Source organism: Anopheles moucheti, chromosome 3 (assembly GCF_943734755.1).
Source record: "Anopheles moucheti chromosome 3, idAnoMoucSN_F20_07, whole genome shotgun sequence".
Lineage (NCBI taxonomy): Eukaryota > Metazoa > Arthropoda > Insecta > Diptera > Culicidae > Anopheles > Anopheles moucheti.
The window spans coordinates 61,591,947-61,605,277 of record NC_069141.1 but is presented as its reverse complement, the minus strand read 5'-3'; the positions used below and the strand labels follow the sequence as shown (position 1 = coordinate 61,605,277).

The window sequence follows — 13,331 nt, the reverse complement described above, 5'->3', positions numbered from 1 at the left end:
CAGCAATATATTTATTTTTTGCCTCTTCTGGTGGGCCGTTGCGTTACCGCTGTTGGTGTGGCGCAAACATGTAAAGGAAGCGCATCATCATCGGTGGGCCTTCGTGGTCGCCGAATGTGTTGCAACCGCCTGGCCGAGGCAAGCAGACAAAGTCGAACTAATTTTAAACCCACCACCACCGCGATGGTAGGCGTAGAAATTAAAACAAAACAAATAAACAGCTGCAGCGCGAGCAGCAAAAGAATTTAGCAAAACACAGGGAGGGAAAAAATTAACAAGACGGAAAAGCAAAAAATGCGTAATAAATGCCCCAAAATGATCGCCAGACAGCGCCATGCACCCGCTGCATAGCGCAACTTCCGAACGGCGAAGGAAGCTAGCTGTAAATCAAAACCATTCGTACGGTGTTGGTGATTTATGCTCTTTTTCGAAAAGGCAAATGGGCGCATCCCATCTGCCAACGCGGGCGAAAATGTTGCTTTATTCCGTGTTAGCTTAAGTTTCGCAATGTGAGTCTTAAATTTGTGTCTTTTGCTGCCACAATATGATCATTTTTGGAGCTCCAAACATACGGAAAAGATTATAAAGCATCCTTCCTTTTTTTTGGCCTAATTTGGAATGCTGTCCATGCGCGCTAAAATTAGAACGCACAATCGATTATTCTTCCTCGTACGGAATGATCGAGATCTCGCGTACGATCGCTTTGGCGATGCGGCGCTGATCGTTCTCTATCGCGTTGAAAACCCGCGTGCTAACTAGCGTACCACCACGTTCGACAGCATAATTACAAGCGTTGCTGTACCAATCTTCGCCATCGCTGCACGACAGCCGAAGGCCGTCCGGTCGCCCTTTGGGAAGGACCTCCGCCGCCACGTAATGACATTGTCCCGTTTTCCCTTTTGGGAAGCTATTAAATCGGGCGGCCCTGTACCGGTACACCGGTACGGGACGGTGGCTGTTTGTTTACTAGCTGTGCTAGACGGTGGTAAATACCTCACGTTCGCTGCTGTTCCGGTACGAACCAGTTTACGCTGTTGTTCTCACCCGACCGTCGGCTCCATTCTATCTATCGCGATCGACAGGAGACACCGCTCTGGTCGCGATGTGTTATTGTGTGCCGATCGATGATTCATGCGCCCGTGTGCTCAGACGGACCAATTTGTTGGAGTTCCCGAAAACGTTTACCACCGTGGCCGTAAACAGGATGTAAAACGTGGTGGGGGGTTTCGCAGTGTTGCTTTGTTTTTGTTTGTTATTGTAAATTTATTAAACAAAATAGTAAAAAACTAGAAAACAAAAAAAGGAAACAAAAGCTTCCGAAATATCGATCCAAACGAAATGTTTTAAGATAATTTGTTAAAATAATTTAATAATAAAATTTCTTATACATTAATTTAGTTAATATGCTGCTAAGGCGGTATAAATCATGACTTGTCAGATAGCTTGATCAGATAGTCCGTTTAAATTAGAGATGTGCGCGCTGAGTAAGAGTGATTGAGTGAGTTGAAACCTTCGAGAGAGTGAATGAGTATAAATCAGCATGAAGAGTTTTTATGACTCCTTTAACCTCAAATCTCAATCTCAAAAGAGTTATACTACTCTTTTATTCACTCTTACAGAGTGATTATAATCTAAAGAGTGATAAAACAGTTTTACTCACTCCCGAGTGAGATTCTAGTCGGCACAGAGAGTGAGAGTGAGTATACACGCAAAAGAGTGGTAAAATCATTAATGCACTGCAATACTCTTTAATGAATCTCAAAAGAGTGAGTAAAGGTTTCAAATCTTTAAACCCATTCTTTGACTCTGATTCAAATCATTGAAAAGAGTGATTATTCTCATCTCTAGTTTAAATTGATCAGATCAATTTAATTGATGATATCTTTGCTTATGAGATAATAATAATAAATCAGCTTTTTTAAATAAATTGCTCAATTTAATTTGATTAAGGAATTAGTTATGCTATACAGATTCAGCAACTTCGAATCGTTCCGATTAATCAGTTAATAAAGGGTTTTAAACGCCAGGCTTATTCTAGGGTTTATGAGTATCGGCTAGAGATTGGGTTTATCTTCTGACTAAAATCTCCAAAAGTTTAGTACAATTATATTATTTTGAGTTTAATAGTTACGCAAATTCCATTTATGTAGATTATTATTTTCTTTAACTCTTACTATTTTTTTATTTTCTTTTTGATTATCTATAACGTTAATGAACTAGGATAAACTCATCAAATAATATTTATGCTTCGATTTATTATTTTAAATTCATATTCCTTGGTCATTCATTGGTTCGATTTTCTTTTCCTATTTTGTTGCATCATTTTGTTTTGTAAAATACTCTCCCTTGTGGTAGCCAATTTATGAATATTTTATACATTGTAAATTAATTCTTTTGAACACCTTGTGCCTGGGTCCAAGGGAAAAGATTTCAACACATGACGATATTGTGTTAATTCCTTTTTTGCTCACGATCGCTAGTGAATGAAATCAGGTTAGATCCAAAAAAAGGGGGGCCAGAAGGACTTTTCACCAGATGCGTCCACAAGCACACCAGAACTAGCACATACTACCTATTCTAAAGAAACCCCTTTAAGTAAACCGTTCCTACTTATTACCCCCATTCTTGCCACCTCCAGTAGCAGCCTACATTGCGTAACGTACCCGAAGTGCGTTCTACTTTCCTTTCCAGCGTCCTTTCGTTTCGTTTTATGCCATTTTATTCTTCTGCGCACGATACAGTAGATTTTGTGCTGGTGGGCCACTTTCAACACTGGGACCCACCTACCGCCCGTGTCTGGATGGGGTCCAGTTTTTGGATGGAGGGGTCCTTTGGCTTCCCCGTGTAAGTAGCACACTTGCATACCGAACTATGGAGCATGGTTCTACTTTTGTGTCGTTAGCGTTAGCCTGAAGTTATTGCAGCCCATCCAGAACGAGATGTTTAGGATATAATGTTTCGGTAAAAGAAAAGATAATAATAAGCAGCGAGCAAATAGCCACTTCCTTCATCATCGCTTTCCATCATCCTCTAAAACGGTTGGCCAAACGGGCGGGATTTGCCATAAGGTGTGAAACGGTTCAGAATGTGCAACCGAGCCGGAGGCGTTTGTTCGGAGACCTGTGAAAAGAGGCAACTCCTGCTGATGAGCAGGATATATGCTAGAGACTCATTTGGCCTAGTGCTTTCGTTTCGTTTTTCTGCTATGAATTTCCACTCCCGTAGTGCTTTCACTTTTTCTTTCGCCACTTTGGAAGCCGTTTGCAATGTGCTCGATAGACAAACACCTAGCGTGTAATGTAGTGCGGTAGATGATGCAGTTCTAAGGGGGTGCATGCAGTGCATAGGAAGGGAACTTAAAATGAAGATGGCCGTAGTGAAAAGCTAGCGTCGTATCACTTTCATCGCAGCTAATACCGGCCACAGGAGCGGCTGAAAATAAATTCCGGCTTCATCCTAAACTGGGTCAATGGGTCAACGCGGGATGGGCTGGGTGGCATGGTAATTGAAAGGATGTGAAGTAAAAGCAGAAAAAAAAACTAGCGTGCCTCGCCGAGAAACTGTTGTCCCGCACGACGGAAAAACGGGGTAGAATCGAATGAGGCAGGCCGTGTGCGGAAGGCTTTATTCAATACTCGGGAATGGATTTAATCTGCTCCATTTCAATCTTGCTGAGTGTACAGATTCGTCCGTTGGCCGGGTGCTAACGGTGTCCTGTGGTGCCGTGGTGGTGAGCAACTGTAGCTGGAAGACATGTAGCGATATGAGTCTAGCAAGAGGCGTGCTTGTTCTAAGTATTCTGTAATGTACGATTTGAATACCTTCGTTGTAATATTCATGTTTGCGTTAAGGTAATCGTTAGACTAGACATTGGGGAGTTATTTGGAATTTTGAATTTCCTCAGAAATAAAAAAAAGTTCAAATATTACGGTGTGTGTCTGTAAGTGAAGTAAATGGGCTAAATCTAAATGATTGATGCTACTAAGCTAGCTGCCTGGGTTGAAATCTTCATCTTTGAATATTTATGGAGATCAAACCCGAGGTTTTGTAGAGCCAAAAACGAATAGATTGTAAATAAACTTCTGTCTCAAAACAAATACCTTCATTTCCTCGAAGCCGAATGAACAGACACTCCTTCGTAATAGTTTAATAATTTTCACAACGTTCATTCTTCATGCTGTACGCATCGGCACAAAAAAGCTATTTTGCCACTGAATAGACGAAGCTTTGTGCAATATTTGGCATGGCTGGTGGTCGGGTAGTGAAAATTAGACTTTACCGCAATGAAAATGACTGCCAACAGAGGCACGGAAAAAGAACAGCAAAAAATCAAACAACAACGCCTCCAGCTGAGAGTACTCCGAACTCCGAAAACTCCATTTTATAAGTAATTGATCGTAAATTGGGTGCACTGTATCGGGTGGTGGAAATGAATCAACGTCAAGCAGTGAAGAGTCAGCAAGCAGACAGGTTTGCGAGGAGAAGACAGCAGTACTGTTCGATTTGTAGTTGATGAGCGAGGAGTTGACTAGACACGATGATGCAGTGTCGAATGGCAACAGCAAAGAGAGCGAGAGGAGCAAGATGGGTGAAAAATCTGGGCCATGGTCAAGTGATTGTTGGGTACCCTGCATAGCGCCCATTTACACTCGGTGGCATTTTTGAGACTGTATCGATGGGGAGGGCGCACTTTTTGGGGTCTTCTTCTTGGGGCAACAATTTTCCCCAACTTCGAACCCAACTTTATGCAAGCAATTGTTGTGTGGTATTCCTTTTTTTGTCTTCCAAAAAACACTGAAGGACACTCATGATCGCACTCAAACTAAATACCGTTTCTATCCTTCCTCTTCTTACCCAGGTGGACGATCAGATGAAGCTGCTCCAGAACAGCTGGTCGGATATGCTGGTGCTTGACCACATACACCAGCGTCTGCACAACGGGCTACCGGACGAAACCACCCTGCACAATGGGCAGAAGTTTGATCTCTTAGGTTTAGGGCTGCTGGGCGTACCGAGCCTGGCCGAGCACTTTAACGAGCTGCAAAACAAGCTGCAGGAGCTCAAGTTCGATGTCGGCGATTATATCTGCATGAAGTTCTTGCTGCTGCTAAATCCCGGTAAGTAGACGAAGCTTTGAGTGAAAGGTACTCAACCAAGGTATGGTTCTAATGTGTGGATTTGGGGTTTTGTGTTCCAGATGTCCGGGGGATCACCAACCGAAAGACGGTCGTCGAGGGCTACGAGAACGTGCAGGCGGCCCTGCTGGACTATACGCTTACCTGCTACCCGTCGGTGCCTGTAAGTTCAACCGGAATCGCCGTAAAACCGTGCCACCATTTCTGCAACTACTAACCATTTGTCCTTTTTGGTGATTTGCAGGATAAGTTCAGTAAGTTGCTCAGTATTATTCCGGAGATCCACGGAATGGCAGCTCGGGGTGAGGAGCATCTGTATATCAAACACTGTGCCGGCAGTGCGCCCTCACAAACGCTGCTAATGGAGATGCTTCACGCCAAGCGGAAATGAAGCTGGCCGGTCGACCCTACTCCACCCACAGCAGCTGGTGTATCACTGGTGCCGCGCAATCCGGTGGCCAGCAGTCAGCTCATGAGTGCGGCCGCCGAGGAATAAGTAGCCGCGCGCAAGGACAACGCTCATTCGACGCTCCCGAGCGCGCTGGTCAGCTGTCTGGACCATTTTTGCGCACCAACCGCGCAATGCCGTCTAATGTTATAGTGAGGGGTGTATATTTTTGGTTGTTGTACATTTCCAACCCACCCACTATTGTTTCGCCGCCCTCATACGCACACTCACACACAAATGCCGCACATGCACAAACACACGTCCGCAATCATGGCCGGGAAATGGAAGCCCGCTTCGGTATGCGATTATTTAACAGTTTTACTATCTCCCTCAACGCTTCGACCCATCGTACCGGCGGAATGAATCGTAGTTTTGTTTTACTTCTACTTCCTTTTTTTTCGGTGTATACTTAAGATCGTTTTCGCTCGTTAGACTTTAAGCAGATCGGATTGCCGCGTACGCGTATACCAATGCCGCTAGGTGTACCGCATCCCCGTTTTTGATCGTTTCTCGATTTTTTAGTTTCGTACCCCGATTCCCCCTCTCGTTACAAGTAATTAGAGCTAGCGTGTCCGCTTTAAGTCACCTATCTGCAAGCAAAAACAAAAAGAACCACGAATCATCGCGATAATTGTAATTTTGTTTTATTTCTTTACGTTGTTAAGTAATTGTGGTATTAGGGGTTAGTAGTGTGTAGCTATGTATCGGTAGGGAACCAAAACCTACGATTCAGGACCGTTCATGTGCGTGTGCTTGTGTGTGCATGTGTATGTGTGTGTGTGTGTTGCGCGGGAAAGATGAGCAAATAGAAGTAAGCAAAGGATCAGAACAACGGAACAGAAGATACCTTGACGAAAACAAACAAAAAAAAACACACACACAAACACAAACGCTACTAGGTGATTAACAAATTCTACAAAACGGTGATTCTAAGTAAAAACAAATAAGGGAATGCTGAAAAGCAGTGGAGAGAACATGTAAGAATTGTGCAATGCTAGCAAGTCCTTTCAAAGAAACGCAACCGCCTAAAAGAAAATAAAACACACGCAAAGAAACACACAGCACGCACTCACACACACACATACACAGTTAGCAAACATGTCGTTACCATTTGCATCTCAGAGAACGTACCAGAAATGTTTTATTCTATTTATTGTTTTTTTTTTGCGCGGGCAGAATGCCAACACTGGATCGGGTGGGTGGGTGATGATGAGCAGACGCAGCAGTGGCAGTGGCTTTGCGTTACTCCATACCATCGTTTCACATAAAGTAGCCATAACAAGCAAAACCCGTACACACGAGCAACAGCATCACTAAACTCACCAAATAGTTCAGATAAAAATTGGAGTGAAAACGGTTATAGTACCCCCAATCGGTCCGCACAGCTTAAGTAAGTGGTAGTTTTTTTTTACGTATAAAGCAGATGGATGTGTAGAGGGAAGGTTTGCCATTTGGACGCTAAATTACAATCACCACTCGAAGGGACAGAAAAAGTCGTAGACACGAGATATTGGAAAAAAACACCATCCCATCTCACCGCACACCTGTGTAAACGTGCGCATTAGTGTGTGTGTGTGTGTGTGTGTTCCGTGTGCAGTACCCATGTGCAGTAAAGGCACGTGAAAATACTACCGATTTTTTATGTTTACGAACATTATCCTAACCGTAAACATAGTCGTTTGTACAGTTTGTTATATAAGTTTGCAAAAGAAAAGAAAAAAAAACATTGCGCCGGTTTAATAGCAAAAGAAGGGGAAACGCTTGTAAATTTTGTTTATGTTTAAATTCTTTACCAACTCCTACATTTTTGCCCACATAAAATAACCGGGAGGACAGATAGGATGTGTATAGATGTAGTGGGCAAGGAAAACCCCGTACCACCACCATGCTGAAACCGCGTACGGGGCATGTGTTAATAGTGATCTAGAGAGTGTTAAGTGCGTGATCGGCAGGATGTTTTTAGTAGTGATAGTAACTAGCGGTAGTACTAAAAACGAAGAAGCCGAAAAGAGGGTGAGTAAGGGGAAGGGAGGAATAAACAAACACACACAAACACACACACACAAAACGGAAACAAAGGATCTAAAACTAAGTGTTCACTAAATGTTAAAGCAAAAATCATGATTCATACGAGAAAAAAAAAACAATGGAACAGATAGATAAGGATGAGACATAGTAAGGCAAGGCAAGATCTAGTTATATAGCAGATGCAGAACACGGTAATCGTTGCGTTTTGCGTGTACGGGCGGGTTTTATGTACGTGTAGGTAGCCTTTTCTTTTCGGACTACCCGTGCAGTGGGGAGGGCTTTTTATTGTTAATGCCCGCCAGGCTCAACACGAGTGTGCAGAATTTTATGTGCAATATGGCTGCTACTCGTCGGTTTTAAACAGAGCATTTTTCGTTTTGCTTGTTGCGTCGGTGGTGTTTCGCTATATTTAAAAGAGCAGCACAAAATGTCCTATCGGCGCCCGTTCAACGCTATTACAGATGTTTTTCACTTGAGTTCGAATTCGCTGTTGTCGAACAGTCGTAATATAGTAACTTTTGCCACTGATGTTTTTTTTTTCTTCTTCACGCAATAATGGCCGTGAAATGAAACGGTTTCAACAACATGGGCATACAACACTAAAGCAACTCGTTACAAAAACCATACAGCAAGCAGTGCAGAAAAAAGAGACGAAAAAACACGAAAGCTAAGATAAGACATAATCTAAACCTATCTCAGTAATCGTTGCTGTTTACAACCCACGAAAAAAAGTATAAACTACACAAAAAGCAAACAACAATATGAAAAACCATTGTTCTAACTGTTACTAAATACTGTGTACAACGCAAATACCATTACAAAAAAAAAACATACACAAACAAAAACATGTTACCCAAACTGTTGATATTAACTGTTTCCTCACCCAATCATCTTGAAAGCTTATAATAACAGCAAAAACAAACAAAAAAAAACCACTACAAACTATAAAACAATCTATATAGCTTCGTACAATGGATCCCGTACAGGACCATTCAGAAGAAGAACCGTAATGTTTATTATTATTAACAGCTGTGCTCCAATTTTTCGAAGGACATCGATCTATTTTTTAGCGTGATGTCCATTTTACAGTCGCCGGCATACAAACGAAACAACACCTACAACTAGAAATCGATCGATGGTATATAAAGAATAAAACAGAACAAACCTGAATAGTCAACAAAACACTTACGATCAACAAATGTTACCGAATGTTACAACAACAAAACAAAAAGGAAGAATGTAATGAAATAACTATTACCACACCTTGTACATTAAACTGAAAATAACCCAAAATACCCAATCGTACCCGTATGCAATAGCCAATTTTAAAAACGCTTTTGTCGTATTACACACTTAGAACTGCAATAGTTAAAAAAAAAACTAAACAAGCAAAACAAAACAGAAGCGAAAAATGGCCGAATGAATCCGTCTATTTACAAAACAATGGAAACAAAACAAAACTGCAAAATAGAGAAGAAATGTTGAACACACTCGCTATATCCCCCCCTCCCCACTGACACAGCGATACAACAAAATGAGCGTGAATTGATAAAAAAAACACCACATAAAATCACAAAGGAATGAATGATCCAGGAAAGCAATCAAAAAGGGCACAAGAAATATGGATGCCAAAGCGAAAAGGCGTACCCAAAAACAAAAACTAAACAAAAGCGGGAAAACAACACAAATTTTATATGATAGTGTAAATAGTAGCTTACGTATTGTGTTAAGGGCATTCTTACATTCCATCCTGTACTGCTACTGGTGCGCGCACCACTGTCACCGTTTTATGTCCATTTCCGTTGTGTTCTTTTATGTTTCTGCTCTTTTTACCTTATCTGCTCTGTTTCTGCACTTTCGATTCTATCTTACGCTACTGTCTTTTAGATACTGTTTTATAATATATTATTTGCTATTGTTAAACTGTTTTATTTTCTTCTTCTTTTGTTTTTTCTTGCTTCTTTTATCCTCTTACTATTTTCCGCTAAAGCTTTACGTTTACTTCTTGCGTTACTGTTACACTTTATTTTTCCACCTTATTTTTTCACTTCTTGCTTGTTGCTGAAGTTTAGTTTTCATTGTCTCATTATCTGTTTTCTATTTTCGAATCTCTGTGTACTACTATTCCTTTTGTAACATATTTCTACACTGTCGAATTCTACTTTGGTATTACTTATTCTATTTATATTTCCTGTTCTCTTATTTCCTTTCACACTCTTCTTCTTTGCAACATCTTCCTTGTTTTATTTCTTTGCTTCTCTTATTTCTCCATTCTTTTCTCCACTTCGAAACTGAAAAACCTACACCACGTGCTAGCTTTCAAATGTGTGTTGCCGAGGAAAGATGTTGCCCAAAAGGCATAACACTCAAACAACAAATGAACAAAACAATTATCGAATGTGTTCCGAATCATCATGATGATACAAGTTAAAGCAACCATTGCAGCTGCTAGTGTACGATTGTAATCATTGTAGTTAAAACCAACACTCACGTCATGTGCTCAAGCTTTAGCAAGGATTAAAATAACAACAAAACAATACAACAGTTTACACAAACTCCACACAAACGTTACGGGGTGCTATCCAGGCGGTTATTCTTTCGTTCGTCCATCCCGAGCAGCTCGTTGTGGACAAGAAAATAAAAGAGAGAAGAGTAACACAAACGAGTGTAGTTAGTAGCAAACGGTATGATCGCTACCGTAGGAGCGCCTTTGATCGATGTTGTTAGCTTTTAGTACCAACTAATGCGGCAAAAAAAAGAATGGAGCATAAATGGTGAACAGTACCCACAGTGCAGCAGTTGGAAGCTAGTTCCTTCGGTAAAAGAGTAGACAAACTATATATTTTTCGATGTTAACTTTTATGTCCCACTTAGCTATCGGATTGTAGTGTGCAAGTAAATGGGAGGAAAACGAACATACACAGAGACACACATTCGTTCAGAAAAAAAAACACTTACACACACACATACAAACACACAGCATACATATTAAATGAAATGCCTTTTCAAAGTACAAACCGTGTTGTATTGGAGGGTGCAGTGAGAGTAGAGGTGCAAGTTTACTTTCAACATCGTTCAGTAAGGTGGAAAACGTTAGATGACTCCAAGAGTGTACGGTACAGAGGTTTTGCTGAACGTTTTTGAATTTGACGTATGTGTGTGTAGCGTGCGCGCGTGTATTTAATGTAAAATAATGTTCTCTCGTACTCGAGTCGTGTATATATGATTTAGGGCAGTTACAAAAAAAAAATGGTGGGGAGGTAGTGACCAAAAAATGTTTTCTCGTGTTACCTTTATTATTAGAAGATGTACTAGAAGGAGGAACGCATACACGCACACATACACGCAAGAGGTAGTAGATACGTATCTTCGCTCATGCGACAAAAATGGACATCAGCAAATACTATAATATTCCCTCGTTTAATGCGCAGGCAACATTAGATAGATGGAATACAAAATGGTATCGCAACACACGTTTGAAAGCTTGCCAGAAGTAATCGGTACGTCCTGTAAAACGCTTTGGCATTTGGAGGGTATCAATTATATTTTAACTTCCCCGCAAAGAGATGAGAGATGAGAGGAGGCTGCAATCTGGTAATGCTGTGACATACACATTAAACAAAAGGAACGTTGGAATAGGGCGCTAGTAGTAGTAGTAGTAGGGTGAAAAGATGGTTGAAGCAACACACAAATAAGGAACGGTACACCGAACACCCGCTAAACGAATTGCTGTGACAGATTATAAGGAACTAGTTCCGGGTACTAGGTTGTGTTTAGTTACGTTACGTTTTCACTACGTTTCGTGTGGCATTACGTCCTTGCCCTGGGGAAGGCTAAAATGTGTGCGCAGTCAGGTCCGGTACATCATGTGTGAGTGAAAGTGTTTGCAAAAGTTAGATAAGATATCAACACAAAATACGTAGCTAGTTGTTAAGAAGGGAACGGTTTGGGCGGTTGGTGGCACCCACCCCCGATTAATCCATCCCCAATTAATTATGTTTATGAAAAACATTCCAAAAATAGCATGCAGTACAGCGAAGTAGGGAAAGGAACCGTGGTTGTTACGGCAACAAGAACGCAGGATCAAACTACCCAACACTACACTAAAAGCAAAAAAACCGTGGAAATATTATTAGATTGAAAATCATAATTTGCCACAGTGATATATTAGGAGTATAGGACTAGAAGGTAGTGGATGTAGAAAGGAAGGTCAAAATATGCAGTATGTACACTTAATTTCCCCTTCATTGCATTGTTATTTTTCCCTTTTCCCTAGTGAACTTCGTTAAAATTGTGTCTTTGTATGTGTACACGCACACAAACACACGCAGACACAAGTCGCAGGAAGTTGTTCCCATTCGTTAGTGTCCCTTTTGATCCTTCACGCATAATGCTCGCTCGAACCGATCGTTCCTGGATCATTCGTTCCGTGTCACCTTGTCACCGATGTGTGTGTTTTTGGTAGCCGTTAGGATAGGATGCGAAATTTAACCTATACAAAGGAGAAAGAAAACAAACAAAAAAAAACAACAACACTGCACCACAAACACAACAAATCTGGTTTCCACTTACTGTAATTACACCGAGCGAACGGAAAATATACACAAAGCAAAGTTTAGCAAAGTAACTAGCCAGCAACAAAACAAAAATCACTAAAACGTAGCCCATCACGCAAAAAAAAACAAACAAACAAACAAACCCTTTGCCTAATTGGAAAGAATGTGCAAAAAAAAGGGGAGGAAGAAGAAAAAAGATTATAATGAACCGTGTGTAACGTGTGTATAAAACTAAGTGTAAGTGTAAGCAAAAGCACAGCGGCCACCACTACAGCATCACAGTCAAGATTTAAGAAAACGAAGAAGCGAAACAGACGTTATACAAGATGAAACGATTCTTGCAGCAAAAGGATACGATATTAAGAGGAGAAACGAAACAGAAACAGAAAAAAAAAAAACAAAACAAAAAACAGCGCGCAACAAAAGGTTATAAAACAAACAAAAACGAAAACGGAAAACAGAGAAAAAAAAATTGGGTACCTTACCTTAATGTGTTTTTACAGAAGAGTTTCTTCTGTCTAGTTTACGGTTTTTTTTTCACTATCTCTCTCTCTCTCTTTCTCTTTTTCCCTTTTCTTCTTTACACAGCTATTAATGTTTCGAAGCTAGACGTTTAAGAATTTATACGCATAAGTTTAGTACACTAACTTGTTCTAACCTTTCTACATCTGTTCTATCGTTTTTCCAATTTTCATCTATTTTTTTTCTATTCTTTTTTTCTCCATACCACTTCCTGCTACTGTTTCTTCCTGCTGCTTTTGTTTCTCTATCTTACTTCCTCTATCTCTCTATCTCTCCAGCATAACCTACTTAATAGCGTTGGTTTTGTTTTAATTATGATTATTATTCTTTTCAAACTCTTTTTGTTTTATATTTTGTAATAAAGTCGTTAGTAATAAATGTAATAATTAATAAAAAATGAAACAAAAAAACTATTAAAGAAACAATTCGTTCTTAGTGTGGACAAATCGTCGGAGTGGTCGATGAGGGAGGGGGTGGTTAAGGGCAGGGAGGGAATGGGGGGGAGGTAATGGAGATGAGATTGTTGCAGATGAGATGATGTGTGCAGTTGCAAACAAGAATGTACCTTTGGTTAGCTATTAGGAGATTGGAGTGGAAACAACTGGAAGTAAAAACAAAGAAAATGGATAATAAAATAGCTTT

The 13,331-nt window shown here is 40.6% G+C and overlaps 1 protein-coding gene across 1 annotated transcript in view; it reads left to right on the top strand.

Annotated features, from left to right (window-relative positions):
• Positions 1 to 12,347, top strand: part of LOC128304307 (nuclear hormone receptor FTZ-F1-like) — a 111,102-nt gene extending 98,755 nt beyond the window's left edge. Inside the window, exons 7-9 of the mRNA XM_053041478.1 lie at positions 4,859 to 5,117; positions 5,198 to 5,298; positions 5,380 to 12,347. Coding sequence (XP_052897438.1) covers positions 4,859 to 5,117; positions 5,198 to 5,298; positions 5,380 to 5,526 — 507 coding nt within the window. The 3' untranslated portion in view covers positions 5,527 to 12,347. The remainder of the gene's footprint in view (positions 1 to 4,858; positions 5,118 to 5,197; positions 5,299 to 5,379) is intronic.
• Positions 12,348 to 13,331: the final 984 nt, after the last annotated feature.